Here is a 15,420-nt window from a genome sequence, read left to right as displayed (position 1 = left end):
CAGGAGTGCTATGTCAATATACAGGCAGCACATTTTTTTTAATAAGAACCTCTAAAATTATTGCTTAAGCATTCAATTTATAAAGTGCTGATTTTTTTTCAGACACCGAAGTATGTTTGATTTGGACCACAGATCTATTTTTTTGGGACATCTGATCTCAGAATTTGGATCAGCTTTAAAATACGTCCTATAAAATACCAGTGAATAGTTTACTCACCCTGAGAAGGAACAGCTTAGGACAATCACAAAAGTGTAACAAATGGCAGAGCTGAGACTGAAGACCCACTAGCCTGTGGAACAGACTTTTTGCACTTACATGATTTTCCTTCATTCAGAAGAAATATCACAGTTTGCTGGCAGAATATCAAGTTTAGGACTGAAGATCAGTGATATAGAAAAGCACATGCTTGGATTGTGGTCTGAGATTTGAACCTGCCATGTTCTGTGATCCTATCTAGGTAACACACAGGTAGAGTCTTGGCTAAGAGGTTTATCTCCAGACTGCTTCCTGACAAGAAAGAAGCAGGATTTCTGATACATTACTTAATCAGCACTTTATCCTACTTACAACTCTCAAAATTCTAGCATTTCTTCTACTCCTCCTCCTTGACTGTCTCCATGAAAACCTGAGGCATTGAGAAGGTTAAGAAAAAGAATGTGTCTTCTTGCAATAGCAAGAGAGAAAATACATGCATATTTAGGACCTGTATTTTTCTCCTACAGAACACTGCATTCGGTCCTACCCATTCTCACCAGATATACCCCATCCCCAGACTGTCAGCTTACCAGAGGCAAGATTCATTGATTAAAGCACAGAATTGAGTTTCACTTCTGAATCCAATCACTTGACAACTACAACCAAATTAGTTTCTTTACGTTAGTAAAAAATAACTGTTTTCCAAAGAACTTCAGAAGTAGTTTTTGTAAACCGTTTCTGAGTTCCTCACATGATGAACTTATTTATATTGCACAAAACAGAAACAAGAAGGTGACCTGCTTATTATTCCTTTATGAACAAAAAAAAAGAAAATGAACCTCACTTGTTAGATGAAAATTGTGTTTAATTAGTGGTAGGTACCAAACCACTCTTGAAATCAGTGCATCAGTGCTACTAAGCAACATAACAAATCTATGCAGGTATCATTTATTCTATTTTGATTCCAGTATAATTTTTTTCCAACACATCCTTTGCTTAATCCCCAATCTACTCATCCAAAACACAATACAAGCTATACTTAGTTTTCTATTATTACTTAGAAGTAAAAAAATTTGTTCTTTAATATTTTGGCTTCAAGAAAAGACAGCTTGTGAATCCAGTGGCAATCTCCATTAAGAATTTTTTTAGTTTCCAGAGTCCTATCACTTAAAGTCTTCCACAGATTAAGCCAAATCTATGGTTAAAATTCAAAATACAAAAGATATGAATTATGTTTTTATAAAAATGTAAAAAGCTAGTCAAAATTACATGTTTAGATATTTAATCTCTGAACAATGGAGTATAGCAGCAGGGAACTTAAATATTATAACTATCAACAATAAATACAAGAAATTAATGCAAAGATTGTAATAGAAGGATTCTTGAGTACAATGAGAATATAAAGAGACATTCTAATTTGTACAAAAACCATCCCAACTCTGTATACAATCTCTTCTATAAATACAACCAGATAAGATGAAATGCTTATTTGCAAATAATAGTTATTAAAAAGTGTGCTTTATTGGGGTTTTCATTCGTTCTCTTGGCAGGTGTAGTTTGCAGGAAGTCTGTAAGGACAAATTTCCAAAATTAGATATTTTAATTTCTCCAGAAGTTATATTTTAAATACAAGCAACAACAGATGCAGAACACACTTGATTTCCACATGAACAATAAACACCGCATCAAATGCATTAGCAGTTACCAGATGTGTACCAATAAGGTGAATTGTTTAACAAACCAAGTTTACCTATAGTGGAGCATGAAATTGGCTGTGCATTGCTATTGCCTGTTGAAGTTTCTCCTCTTTGGCTCGTCTGCAGTGGCAGAGCTATGAAACAAGACATACAAGACTGAATTCTAAAAGCAGTTTTTTATAATGCATACTGCAGTTTCTCCTTAATGACTTAGCTATTTTACAGGCTCTTTAAAGAAAGAAAACCCTGCCTAACCTACCTCCCTCCCAAGCTTTGGGCGGAACAATGGTCTATACAGATAAAATTATTCTATCCAAACCTGTTTATAAGAGGATTCTTTCCAATGTTACAAAATGCATTTATTGGGCACCTTTAAAGAAAGGTACACTACTTGGTAAGTTACTTTTGTCACAGCATGAACAACAATGGTGATTTTTGAACCCCAGTTACTTATTTGATGATAGCCATCAACAAAATTTGTTTAAGAAGTTTAATAAATTAAACATAAAGGTTGTTTAATGCAACATGTCAGTTTATGTCAACCTTCCAAATATGAAATTTACCATGTGGCTATCCTCCCCAATATCTATACAAGATACAGAAGAAATTGGCACAAAAATATCTGCAACAGCACATGAATACGGTCTAATGCAGAAGACCTTTGCACTCCCATCTTAGAAGTATGTGCCTTTGGAATGCAGATTATAGTCTAAAGAAACTGAAGCCATTTAAGGATTTTTTCTCCTTCTGTCAAAGCTCACTAAAGCACTGTTCTGTATCACACGACTGCTCAAACTCTTAAAAAAAGAAGTCCTAAATTTATTCACTGTGTGTTGTACATGTCTTGGGTTAGAAGTACTTGTATATTACATACCGTTCTCTTTTCCATGAAACTGCTAAGAAAGTCATCTATCTCTGTTTTGCCTTCCAAGAAGTCTTCTGCAATAGTATCAGACTCCTCTTCAGCTTCATGAGCAGCTACTTTAAGTCTGGCCTGCAGAGCACTTGGACTGCAACTCTAAGAAAATAAAAAGGCCAGTGTAATATTAACCTGTTAAAACTCATATTTTCAAAAAGATAATGACTATATAAATAGTCATTATAAATATGGAATATGTGGACAGAGCACTATTATTACATAAAAGCCTAAGTAACCAGATGAAGTTTCATCTCCAAGTTACAGAGATGGAACTCTAGCTTGTTAAACTAGAAAGGTTTCAATGTGAGAAAAGTGTTGCTAGTTTAGGTCTTGATACACAATCATTCACACAAATGAATAAAGTTTTTCAACTTTTACCCTACAGTGTAGAAAGCATCCAGCCTGGAAATCTGACAAGTTCTCAAGTGCATGATTTCTGAGTAGAACTAACATTTCAAGTGTCTTCAATAAATAGGGTCTACTTTTGAAAATCAGTTGTGAACCTGAGAAGTATAAAAAGGTAAAAAGGTAAAAAAGAACTTACTGTTCAGCTTTTAAATACCCTTGAAATGATTGTGGAGAAGACAGGAAAGCAAAAAGCACCTACTCAAGAAGTAGATAGACTGCTAATCCTAATCAGTATACTCATTTTTCTGTTCTTATAAACCTCAAACCTTACTTCTGTTTATTGCATACAATTTCATTATTTTTTCTCAAATATATCTGGGCAGGTAAACAGGACATGACTCACATCCAGTAGGAGTCTGAAGAGAGCCAGAACTGCAAAATTAAGGCATTTATAGATTTTAGATGCTTGGCCTAACCTTCATCTACCCTATGAAAAATCTTTTACTTATATACTTAAAAATTTTAACGTAATCAAAAATTTCCTGTTAAATTGATCTTGTACAAAATACAGAGAGTTTGCTCTAATAAAAGAGGACTAAAATTCACTCAATACAAGTAAAAATACTTGTTTGGAAATTTGAAGGAAAGAGAGCAGGAGATACCTGTGCACAGCAAACATCACTACATGAAGATATAGCATATAGGGAAAAAAGCAGAAAAATTCAACTGCTACTCCTCAACTCTCAGCCTGCTAACCATCACTAAATTGAATCAGCAAATCTAATTTAGAGAAAAGAAAAGGGACTACAGCAGTGCAATGTTATGTCCTGTTCTTAAGTGGTTTCTTGCAAAAATAGGTGGTTTATCCACATCAACTACCTCTACCCATTTAAAGGTCAAAGGAGGCATTACGAGTCAGACTCTTCTGATTTTCAAGTGAGGAAATCTCTAACATTTAGACCACCTATGAAATCATTTGGTTTGCCATCATGCAACTTTTTGGTTGGTTTTGTTTTTTTTTTAAATTTGTTTTCTTATTTTGGGGACATTCAGAAATTCAGGTACTATGCATGCTAAACTGATGGACTGTTGCATTCTCAGGTGACAAGTCTTGCAAATTATGAAGATTTTAGTACAGAAAGTGGTTTATCAGAAGTTATATCTTCTAATGAATACCCTGGTAAACATACCAAGAAATTATTCTCCTCCTCCAATACTTTCTGAATTAATAACTTCTGCCCTGTTTACACTGTAAAACATGCAAGGTTTGACAGCACATAGAGCATATTGCCTGAAGTAAGCATGCCTAGTGAATTGCAGAATTTAAGTTCCTGAAGTTATTGAGCACTTTCATCTGGCACAGTTTTACAAGCTCATTATGTTAAATGAGTACCATTAATTGAACAAGCCTTCTTTAAAAATTATTCTATTCTTAAAACTGGTTTGGACTGGGATTGTACTAAACAGTTCTAGATGTACATTACTCTTTTCTTCCAACTCCTTTGCTCCTATTGTAGCAGTAAAAAATAAAAACCCAATGAGAAAAGCCATTATTTTGCTTTTAACTTTTTGGTACATCATTCAATTTTTTTCATATTTGACAAAATACTTAATCTACTTCATATTAAATGACAGTTTAACCAAAACAATATTCCTAATGGATACAGATACAAATCAAAATTTCAGATTTATCGAAGTATTCTTAAAGGATATCATGTAGGAATTATACCTCACTAAGCTCATGCTGTCTTTGCATCTTTTTTTCAAAGGCTGCTTTCATTTGCGTGAGTTGCTCATACTGGAAGGAAGAAGAAAAGGAACATTATCACCTTGAAAAAATTCCAGATACTACCACTCATATTTCTGAAGATTATTTTATTGTTAACTTACTTTATCCAACACTGTCTGTCTTTTTGCTTCAAGACTAGGCTCCAGCAACAGGTTTTTTTCTGAAAAATAAAATCACCATTACTACTTTTTTTTTAAAGGATTTAGTTCACAGAACAAAGCCACACATGTTAACATTTTGACAGCTTACTTGCCAGCTCTTCAATGCTTTTCACTAACTCATCTCTGTCAGTAATGACTTGCTTCAGCTGTGGAAGAGTCACAAACTGTTCCAGTAACACCTCCTCTTGCTCATTCATACTGGTCAGCTGTGATATACTGTACTCAAACAGAAAGAAAGTACATTTAAAGCTGAAAACACCACATGTAAAGTAGTTCACTTCCAGAATTTGAGGCATTTTTTGGGACTTTACAAATACATGACACTTGAGCACAACTTATTTTTCCTTTTTCTACTGGATTGTGGGTTCTACTATATGCAGCAGTGAATTTAAAAAGCAGCATGTTAAAAAATATCTCCCATTTCATGCCTTTCTTCCCATAATGCTACTATAGTGGGTTGACTATGTTGAGCTACCAGATGCCCCCTCAGCTGCTCTCTCAGTTCCCCTCCTCAACAGGCTATGGAGGAAAATCTCAGGGGTTGAGATAAAAACAGTGAAGTCACTTACCAGTTACAATCAAACACAAAAACACTCTCAGAAAAATTTAACTGAATTTATTGTCAATTACAGTAAGAGTTGGATGGTAAGCAAGAAAGGCAAAAACTAAAATACTGCTCCATTTTTCCTCAGGCTCAACCGCATTCCTTCATGCCCAACACTGCCTCTCCCTGCCTCCCTCTCCTTGGGGCAAAGGGGGAACTGCAAGTGCAGCAGTCAGTCCCCAACAGTTCATCTCTGCTTCTCCTTCCTTCTCACACTTCACCCCTGCTCCACAGACTGCATTCAGTTCCTGGCATGAGTATCCAGTCCAGGTAATACCTGGCTGCAGCTTCCTTCAGGGCATATCCAACATTGGGTCCTTCCTGGACTGCAGTGTGGGCAACTGCTCCAGCGCAGTCCTCTCAGCTACAGGGTAATTTTAAAAATACCCATACTACTGCAATCTTTTCCAAAACTTACACTGTCTGTGGAAAAGTAACTGCTCTGGTACGTGGAGCACCTCCTTCTCACCCTTCTTCCCTGACCTTGGTGTTTGCAGGATTATCACATTTTTCCATTCCTCCCCTCAATCCTCACTGCCTCTGCTCTTTCTAAAATGTTTTCAGAGGCAGTGCCTGCTTCACTAATGGACTCAGGAGTCCTGCAGTGGATCTGCTGCCAAACCAGCTGTGCCTGGCACAGGGGCAGCTCCTGACCCTTTCTCACAAAGGCCACTCAAAAATCCCCCTTTACCATAACCATGCCACCTATACAGAACAGAACTATTCAGAACAGCTGCAATACCTCTGTCATTCCATTAAACAACCAACAGAAGAATCATGGAATTTTAATCCAGCCTTCTTGAAAGGACCAGGCTTGATCAGAATGTTTTAACAAATTACACTTCCCTGCAAAAATCTTAATTTGCTGTTATGTAATAAGGATGCTGTCAGAACTTAAAAGCTAAGTCAGCTAAACTAAACGGGTTCTTTGGAAAGTGTCAAAGGAAAAGAAAAAGCCACCCCAGTTGAAACAACAGTTTTTAATTGCTTAACTATGACACCACCAGAAAGATGTGAGATCTGAAGGAGTTTATAGTGAATTTGTAACCTATTCCACCCCACATAACTGACCTAGGAAACTGTCTCATTAGATCTGAGCAAGCTGCTGGGAGCAATAACTAATACAGCTTGTTTGAATAATGACAAACAGATGAAAATATTTGTGTAGTATGTGTATAAAGTATTTAGATGTAGCAGTGATTTGCACTGGGACAGCAGACACATTTACCTCCTGGATTTGTCTAAGCCAGCCTCCCCTGAGCATGCTGAGCTGCTCACAAATCAGTTCTCCATTCACCTTGCACTACAGTTCTTTGGCACTTAGGAGAATGTAATTTTTGAACCAGCCTCAAGCTACTCTATTTCCTCCTTCAAAAGTTATGCTTATTGAATTACTAGAAATTAAGTCCCTTGTAAGGCCTCAGAAAAAAGCAAAACACTGATAGTAAGAAACAGTAAAAATAAATACTTTACTTTGGTATGTGGCAGTTCCCCTAATTATAATTTCTACAAAACCCTTTCAGTGATATGTACAGACCTCTGACAAAAATCAGATACAGGCCAGTAGTACAGTACAGTGCCTTTCAGTAACTATAGAAGTTCAGCTACCCTCTGGAAATTTACCTTAGTTCTGAGAGCTCTGGAAAGGTATCAGGAATATCAGGCATCTTGTATGTAAATCCATTCTGGCCAACCTGAGTCAAAATTTAGAAATGCTTAGTAGATTTCTCAAGTGCAGTTTCTTGATATTTAACCTGATTAATCGAGAACTGAAAATGAATATTTTCCAGCAACAAGAGAAGCATGAAAAGCAGTAAGAAGCAGTAGTATCTGAACAGAAAACAACTCAACCAATGCAACAAAATGCTTGAAGATGTTTGGGGTAACATGTCATAAAAGATGAGTCAGTTTTGGAGGAAAATAATTCTGTTTTGCCACATCCTTCATTTGAAAGCAGCTGAATGACAGAGAAAATAAACAGGAATAGTAAAACTCACAGAAGTGAGAACAGAGAAGGAGATTGACACTTTGATCTCTTTCATGTGGTTTTTAGAGCTATAATCTCTCAGAAAACAAATGTTTTAGACAAGGAAAAAACAGTTGTAGAAAATTTAAATTGCATGAAGTTACAAAAGTGCCTTCCAAGCCTAAGAAAACTTGTTTCCATAGACATGATTTGATTCAAGACTAAACATTTAGATACAAAGTTTTATTAAAAATAAAATTTCTTCCAGAGTTCATCAGCAACAGGGAGTTTAAGTATAAACATACAAGTTTAAGTATAAACATACAAGATACAAAAATGCTTCACATAAAGACTTGAGATTGCACATTGCCCTCACCTAATAGGTTCTGAGCAGGAAAGCAAGCAAGAAAAAAATATCTTCTGTGGTTGGTGATACAGCTACAGCTGCCCTATGGGGGAGTGCAGCTCCAAAACAAAACCCCTATCATCAAAGGCCATTAACACAACACTAGTTTCATTGAAACTCAGACAAACTTGTTGCTCTGACTTCAAGTTCTAAAAAATTCATCAAAGCCAGAATGACACTTTTGCTTCCCTAGCACCAGCAAAACAATGAAGTTCACTCACTCAAGTGCTTCCTTGAGTTTAACAGCAATGCCCTGTGTGCCTCTAAGGGAACTTATACCCAGTGTCTGCCAGCCTAAAGAGCAAAACTCAGCACACCGACCTGCAGCACCGCCTCTGCTGTGGGGACAGGCAGCGGCAGATCAGCAATCAAGCCATAGGAGGGAGCAGCAGGCTTGTCTGTAGTGTAGCTTGAAGAAACTGATTCAGAAACGGGCATGGGTGCCATTGTTCTGTTTGTTTCTTGAGGTGGATATGGAGGGAGAAATGGAAACCCCTGAGGAGCAAAAGGAGGCATTCCAGCTGGTTTGTTGTAAAGGCTAAAAACAAACAAAACCACAACCATGAGCAACCAACTGCTTACAGCACATCTCTTGTCATTTGAATTATAATTACGAGACCACACATAAGATTGAATTTTCAAGTGACCATAAACTTTGTATTTTCTGTTCTCAGTTGCTACCAAAGTAATAATCCTTTCTGTCTAATACTGCAATATAGTCCAGATCTGCATTAATCTACATTCTTGTAGAACAGCCAAATACACACTTAGATTCTTAATTATGAGAAAACTACTTCTCACAAATTTATGACAGCATAATTTTAAATTGTTTCCATCCTAAAGTTGTGAGAAAAACATCTGTGTCATACATTAGTTCTTACGTATGGTATAGCATTTAATAGCTTGGGCAACACACAAGTAATTACTTCTAAATAACAGGAATGATTTTTTTTAAAATTCACAACTGCAGCCACACCTAAACTTAATATCACCGTCAGCCATGAGAACCACAGTTGTGACTCAGACACAATCTGAATTTAACACAATTCTTTAAATCACTCAATTTCTGCTGCACATGGTGCAAAAGGAACTGTCCTAAGCCTGGGAGATTATGAACAGAATATGAAAAAACACAACTGCTCAGATAATGAAATACAGCAAATTCCAGATTTCATCCGGTAATGTAAAAATTTATTTTTCAAGAAAATGGATATAAAGTTATCAGGCATGTTCATTGAGTAACTCCAATGAAATCTAGTGTCTCTTCTAAAAACAATCAGGTCATCTACATGAAATTGTGCAAGCACAGGGAATCTAATTCTTCCGGTATATCCATTACATTATTCCTGTCTTTGCCCTCCTTATAATTGGTTTAGTAGCTTTTTGAAAAACTAATAAGACATTTATGATGTTTTGATAACTTACTATGGAAATGACGTTGAGCTAGGAGCTAGAACCGGAGGATTCTTCCAAAACTCATCCAGTAAACTCTGAATAATTTTTCCAAGATCTGAATGCATTGTAAACTGGGAAAAACAAAATAAAATCCAAAGAAGAAGAAAAATTATGTCTGGAATCCAAGTGTTCCAAAATGTGCTGAACTTGATTGTTTATTATACTCCCATGACAGTGCTGAAAAGCTATTTCAGACATACTAGCTAATCCAAACTATATATACATAAACTCCAAATAAAGTGATAAAGCAACCCAGAGTTGAACAGAAACTAAAAGTCTTTTGTATATTCCATTATCAGTGGAGAGTCAATGAAGTACCACATTGCTATTGAACAAGCAAAAATCCCCACTTCAGTTACCAAGTTACATTTGTGCAAAGAACAGAAGAGGAAAAAAAAATAAAATCTGAGGACAAAGGCACTAACTACATTCCAAAAGAGTCAGAACCTCCATCCACTCAAGAAAAAATAGGACAATCTTGTTGACAAAAAGACCAGCATATTAAAATCCTGAATATTGGAGCTAAAACCCTGACGCCAGTCTAATAGGATTAGGCTAGAAAGAACTATGTTACAAAACTGTCTTAAAGCATCCCTCTCCTTTATTTGGAATACACTGAAATGTAATTGGAAGGGCTGTGCAATTAACAATAACCAAAAAAATGTGATAGTAATTTTCTAAGCCTTCATAACTTAAAATAGTTTTAGATACATGGAATACTCAAGTCAGAAATGGTATCAGTAAAAGAATAACTAGAATAACTACTGAACACTTCTGAATTTATTTTCAGGCCCTGAAATACCGTTTGAAAAAGATTAGGATCTATACTAATCTTTTTTACCAGGATTATTAACAATAATCTAGTGTGAGATGTATTAAATGCTATTAACAGTAGATCTGTGTGAAGCTACAAATGATACATACATTACTTATTAATGGACCGGTCACATATACCCCCTGCTTGTCCATTAAATGATGTCTCACAGGTGGGAAAACACTGATGACTGGCTTTTCCTGAGGAAACTGAGGTGGAAGCAAACTGCAAATACAAGAATAATTATTACTACAGTGACACCTTATGATAAAGTTTGCATAAGAAGGCTTGTTATGAAAAAAAAAAGTACTATTAATTACATAAACATACTTTTCTATGAAAACTGTTATGGACAAGTGCACAATGAATTAAGCATACAAAAGGATTATTCAATTACAAAATTTGAAGTCCAACAGATTGGAGCACCAGACTTCCACAAAACTGAAGAGAGCATTTACTGGGCAAAATTGTAAGTATAACAAAGGAGCAATTATCACAGAATATTCTGAGTTGGAAAGGACCCACAAGGATCACGGAGTCCAGCTCTTAAGTGCATGGCCCATACAGGCACTGAACCTGCAGCCTTGGTGTATTATTAGCACATGGTCTGACAAACTAATAGACAACAAAAAAGCCATAGCATAACAAGAACATTTTCAAATACAGATGCTATTACTACAAATACAATGCAGTGTAGCCTGTAAGAATATTAGGCCAACTCTGCAGGATAAAGTAATATAAAACTTGTGAACAGAATACTATCAACATTTGTCAGAGCAAAGTGTGCCCCCAAAGTAAATTTGCAGCTAATATTACAATAAATCACTTGAGTTACAGAACCTTCAGCAGGGTAAGAATATGGAGTTATAGCAGACTAAGAAATTACCAATCAAGTTTATTTTCAGTGGCAGAGAATCAAAGTTACCAGAAATCCTCAAGCATTTTCCCCTAGTTACCTTCAACTAAAATCACACAGCAATGTTGGGAACTGAAAACAGTGAAATATGATTTTGCTCTCAGCTAAACATCTGTATCTTGTACAAAGCCAATTCCACCCAGATCACTATAACCACTAATATAAATCCAGGTTATGGTTCCTGAAATTAATTATGAGCTGGGAGCAGCTTATATTCTATTACCAGTTAGTTGTTTTTTTTTTTTTTAAGAACAATTTTAATTTTCAAGATATGCATAGACGCAGCCCACTCTACTTACATGTTAATGTTAATTGTCAAGTTGTTTACAGTGAATGGCAATCGATATTCCACATCTTTCTGTATTTCTGCAATGCTGTCAAAGAAAAAATTGTTAGCATCCATTGCATGGTCAATATAACAGCTGAAAGTCTAAAAGAAACAAGCATGACTTCAGACATTTGTATTCAGTTTAGTTTTGAAAAGCCCTGTAAGAACAAAATTGAAAATGCTGGAGTATGCAAATAGTCTTCAGCATTCTATATTGAATATTAAGATTAAAGCAAAAAAAATAGTGGATTTAACATTTAAACCTCATAAATGGTCACAAGCAAATGACCTATAGTAGGACAAATCACACTACTCATGCTTCTGACAATAATCTCAACTTATCTTTCTCCCATTACTGGCTTAAGACAACACATCAGTGTTATTTTAATATACTGAATTTTATCTGATTAAACATTTATTTCACCAAGGCATTATATCAGGTTCACATTGCTCTGCAACACTGCCTTCAGATCAATATGCAGAATGTTTATTAGACTAGGCATTCTTCCTTAATAGATTAGCCTAATATTTAACAGTAGTTTTTACTATGTGCACCAAGCTCACTTGCACAAGCTTTCAAGAATTATCTGGAGTAGAGTTGCATTCAACAATGTAAAGCTCCAGTGAGACTCAAGATCCAGGATCTCCTGAAAGCACTGGATGAGCCTTACAAAATCTAGTAAGGTAAAATCCAAATTTGTTTTTCCTGCAACAGGTAAATTATAGGGGAAAAAATCTTGAAATGAGCTACATTATTAGCTCAATACTCAAAGCATTCTACAATTTCCATGCACAGCAAGACTGTTTTGAAAGAGAGCATCCCAGAGAATGTGGAGGAGGTGTAGCTCAGAAGCGGAATTTCTAGGCAATACGAACATATCTAAGCTGAGAGTAAAAGACAGAAGGGCAGAAAACAAACTTCCTCTTATAATGAATCAAAACAAACCGTAAAAGCAGACTGATTGCTCTTCCATGTATTTTTCCTGCTTGCACCTGGTTAATAACACTCTTTGTAACCTCCCCTTATACAGGGGAGGGAACACGGCTCCAATGGCAAATGATGCCAGCCAGGTGTTCCCAGAAAACATCTTTTGTTCCAACTTCAGAAATTCTCCTCCATCCACTGCCAGGTACACTCCATACACTCCTTTCTCAAGAAACCCAGAACACATTACCTGCAAATGTGTGTTAAGAGTAGTATTGGGAGTGTTTTGTGTCCTTCCAAGGCACTACTGGGGCACAGAATTTAGGGCTTCAAAACGAAGTCTTTAAAAGCTTGGGGAACAAATGGGAGTAAGACACTAACTCAGCTATGAATCTTGCTTTTTGCAGCCTGATCTTATTCCTCTCATAGACAACTCAGTATTTGCTCTTTCCCAGTGAAATCACGTGCTGTTTGAAGAAAATACCAAATATCTTCAGCACAGGAGAATTCAAATCAAGGGTTCTGCTGTGTTACACCACACACCACTATCTGCAACTTCTCATTCTTAACTGAAGGATTCTCCCTGGAATCTCTCACTCACATCTCTGCCCTGTAATCATCTGTCGCACTTTTCATTAGCCTGCTGCAAAATCCTTTTGAGAAGGGTATATAATTACACTCCACTCACGTGGATACTGGGGAGGAAGATGAGGACAGAGAGTGAGGAACCAGAAAGCCAGAATCTCATCGAATGTTCAAACAGTTATAACCCTGCTTAGGAAAAACCCTGAACTAATAACCTTAGTTGTTGCTTCCCCAAGTGGGAATGAGCACACTGAAAAAATGATACATTCTTAACTTTGTCTAGAACAACAGCAAATATAAAAAATCTCTTTTTTAAATGCAAAGGTTTTATTTCAAGCTCCTAACCTGAGAGGGATTGTGTATAGGAAAGCCAGCTGCTTTACTGAAATTAAGATCACACACACACCTGAGCTTTTATGACCTAAGACGACACAAACCAAACTTGACTAACTTAGTGAACTACAGCATACCAAGAATTTTGAGCATTTTGGTGAAGAGCAACAACAGTACTCACAAAGGAATAACATTTGGGCAGGTACCATATCCCTACCCCTCACCTCAATTCCTGGCTACAGCATCCATTCCCTCACTGCCTGTGCTTGAGCTGGTGCCTGCACAAACAGTAGCAAACCAGTCCAGCAAGCTGACAAAAACTGATCCCTTTTTTGGGGACTTAATTCAGGATGAGCTCATCTCGTTGCCAGATTTTTAAAAAGTGGATATAAACAAAAGGCCAAGCCTAACAAAAACTTTTAAGTTAACTAAGATCCTATAGTTAACTTAAGAGATGCCCACAAGAACAGCTCCTTGGGAAGTGAATTGTGTCCAAAATATCTGTGAAATTAGCTCTGAACAGACTTACACTTATTCAAGCAACAATACTTAGAATACCATCATATTTATGTTCCCTATGTGATAATTAAAAAAAAAATTAGGAATGGAAACTATCTGCAGTTATTAAACTTTGAAATGCATTTAGTATCTCTTCCACTTCTAGTGTCAGTATGATGTGACAGGAAGCATTCCCTGTCCTTTTTCTGAATTGTTTTGGAGGCAGCTACCATTTCAGTTCTACAGAAATCCTAGGAAGTCGTATGTCAGCAGAATGCTTACTTCACTGTAACGATAACTTCAAATGTATGGAATGTGGATCTCCTTTCAAAAGGTGAGGGGTTTGAAACGACTAGGCAAAACAGGGCAGCATACTGCCAAGAGGGAGTAAACTTTTTACTTTAAAATTGTGGATGTCAAACAGGAGTAAACACAACTGGCCTCTTCTCACCATCTAAACAAAACTAGTTTTTAAGGAGCAGGCAGTTTTTAGCAGGTAGCACTGAACACCAGGAAAGTGTAAAGCCAGTAGGGCTGCTATGCCACTGCGCCACACAGCTCCTTGGTGCTCCACGTTTTAGTCTCAACTTTTAACCAACTACGCTATGACAAGCAGCTTCCAGAGAGGCTTTATCGCAAGACGCGGTGGCGTCACTCCGAAGACATTACACCCCATGAGCAGGCTTTCCGGGCCATGGCAAGTGAACCCGGGCACGCCGACCCGCGCCCGATCACCCGGCCGGGCCCCACCGAAGCCAGCGGGGACGCCTCCCCGACAGCCAGCCGGAGTTTCGGTTTCCGAATTCCTGCACACAGCCCGCCGGGTTCCCACATCGCACTGTCCTCCGGCGGGGACCCCGCGGCACCGCTCGGCGGGACCCCTCGGCCCCGGGACAGCGCGGGGCTGGGCCGGCCCGGGCTGCGGCGCCGCCGGCTCGGGGGCCCTGTTTACCCACACGGCCGCGAGGACCCAGCCAGGCCTCGCGGGGAGGGGACGGGGCGCAGCCGGGCTCCCGTGTCCGCGCATGGAGAGACACGGCACGCTACCGACACGCCACCGACGCCGCGCGGCCCCGCTGCGGCCCCGGGACGGGCGACACGCCGCGGCCCTCCCGTCCCCGCGCCCGCCGCGGCCACTCACGAGGCGTGCGCGGCGCGCAGGGACTCGACCTGGCGCTGCCGCTGCTGCTGGAGGCCGGTGCGCGCGGGCGGCGCGGCAGAGGCGGGGGCGGCGCCGCCCTTGGCGAGCGGGAACAGCCAGTTCATCGCGCGCGCGGCGGCACCGGAGGGGCGCGAGCGCACCCGCGGCACCGCGCGCACCTCACCGCGCGCACCTCACCGAGCGCCCGCGCGCGCCTGCGCGCGACGGCGGCCCCGCCGCCCCTGCCCCGCCCCGGAGCCGCCGGCGGCGGGGCCGCGTCAGCGCCGCGCGCCGCGACCCGAGCGGCGGAGGGGCGGGGCGGGAGGGGAGCGGCGGCGC

General features: G+C 38.9%; 1 protein-coding gene across 1 annotated transcript; it reads right to left on the bottom strand.

Moving 5' to 3' along the window:
- Nucleotides 1–848: 848 nt before the first annotated feature.
- VPS37A (VPS37A subunit of ESCRT-I) lies at nucleotides 849–15,206 on the bottom strand. The gene is made up of 12 exons (XM_054295188.1): nucleotides 15,082–15,206; nucleotides 11,571–11,645; nucleotides 10,466–10,580; nucleotides 9,512–9,612; nucleotides 8,408–8,624; nucleotides 7,338–7,408; nucleotides 5,199–5,326; nucleotides 5,051–5,109; nucleotides 4,890–4,958; nucleotides 2,768–2,911; nucleotides 1,947–2,027; nucleotides 849–1,764 (listed from the first exon to the last, which is right to left on the bottom strand). Exons 1-11 carry the CDS (start codon nucleotides 15,204–15,206, stop codon nucleotides 1,947–1,949), a joined length of 1,185 nt encoding a protein of 394 aa, XP_054151163.1. The 3' UTR covers nucleotides 849–1,764.
- Between the last annotated feature and the right edge of the window lie 214 nt (nucleotides 15,207–15,420).

The sequence above is a fragment of the Melozone crissalis genome, unplaced genomic scaffold, assembly GCF_028551555.1.
Source record: "Melozone crissalis strain CALT ecotype California unplaced genomic scaffold, PUWL_Pcris_2 ptg000006l_1, whole genome shotgun sequence".
In the NCBI taxonomy this organism is placed as follows: domain Eukaryota; kingdom Metazoa; phylum Chordata; class Aves; order Passeriformes; family Passerellidae; genus Melozone; species Melozone crissalis.
The sequence above is the reverse complement of the archived record's forward strand: the minus strand, read 5'-3'. Positions and strand labels throughout refer to the sequence as shown.

Coding starts and splice junctions, on each gene's coding strand:
- VPS37A (XM_054295188.1), bottom strand. CDS start 15,206: ATGAACTGGCTGTTCCCGCTCGCCAAGGGCGGCGCCGCCCCCGCCTCT. Junction 10,581..11,570: donor TTGACAATTAACATTAACAT/GTAAGTAGAGTG, acceptor TTGTATTTGCAG/TTTGCTTCCACCTCAGTTTC. Junction 5,327..7,337: donor CCAGAGCTCTCAGAACTAAG/GTAAATTTCCAG, acceptor GTTTGAGTACAG/TATATCACAGCTGACCAGTA.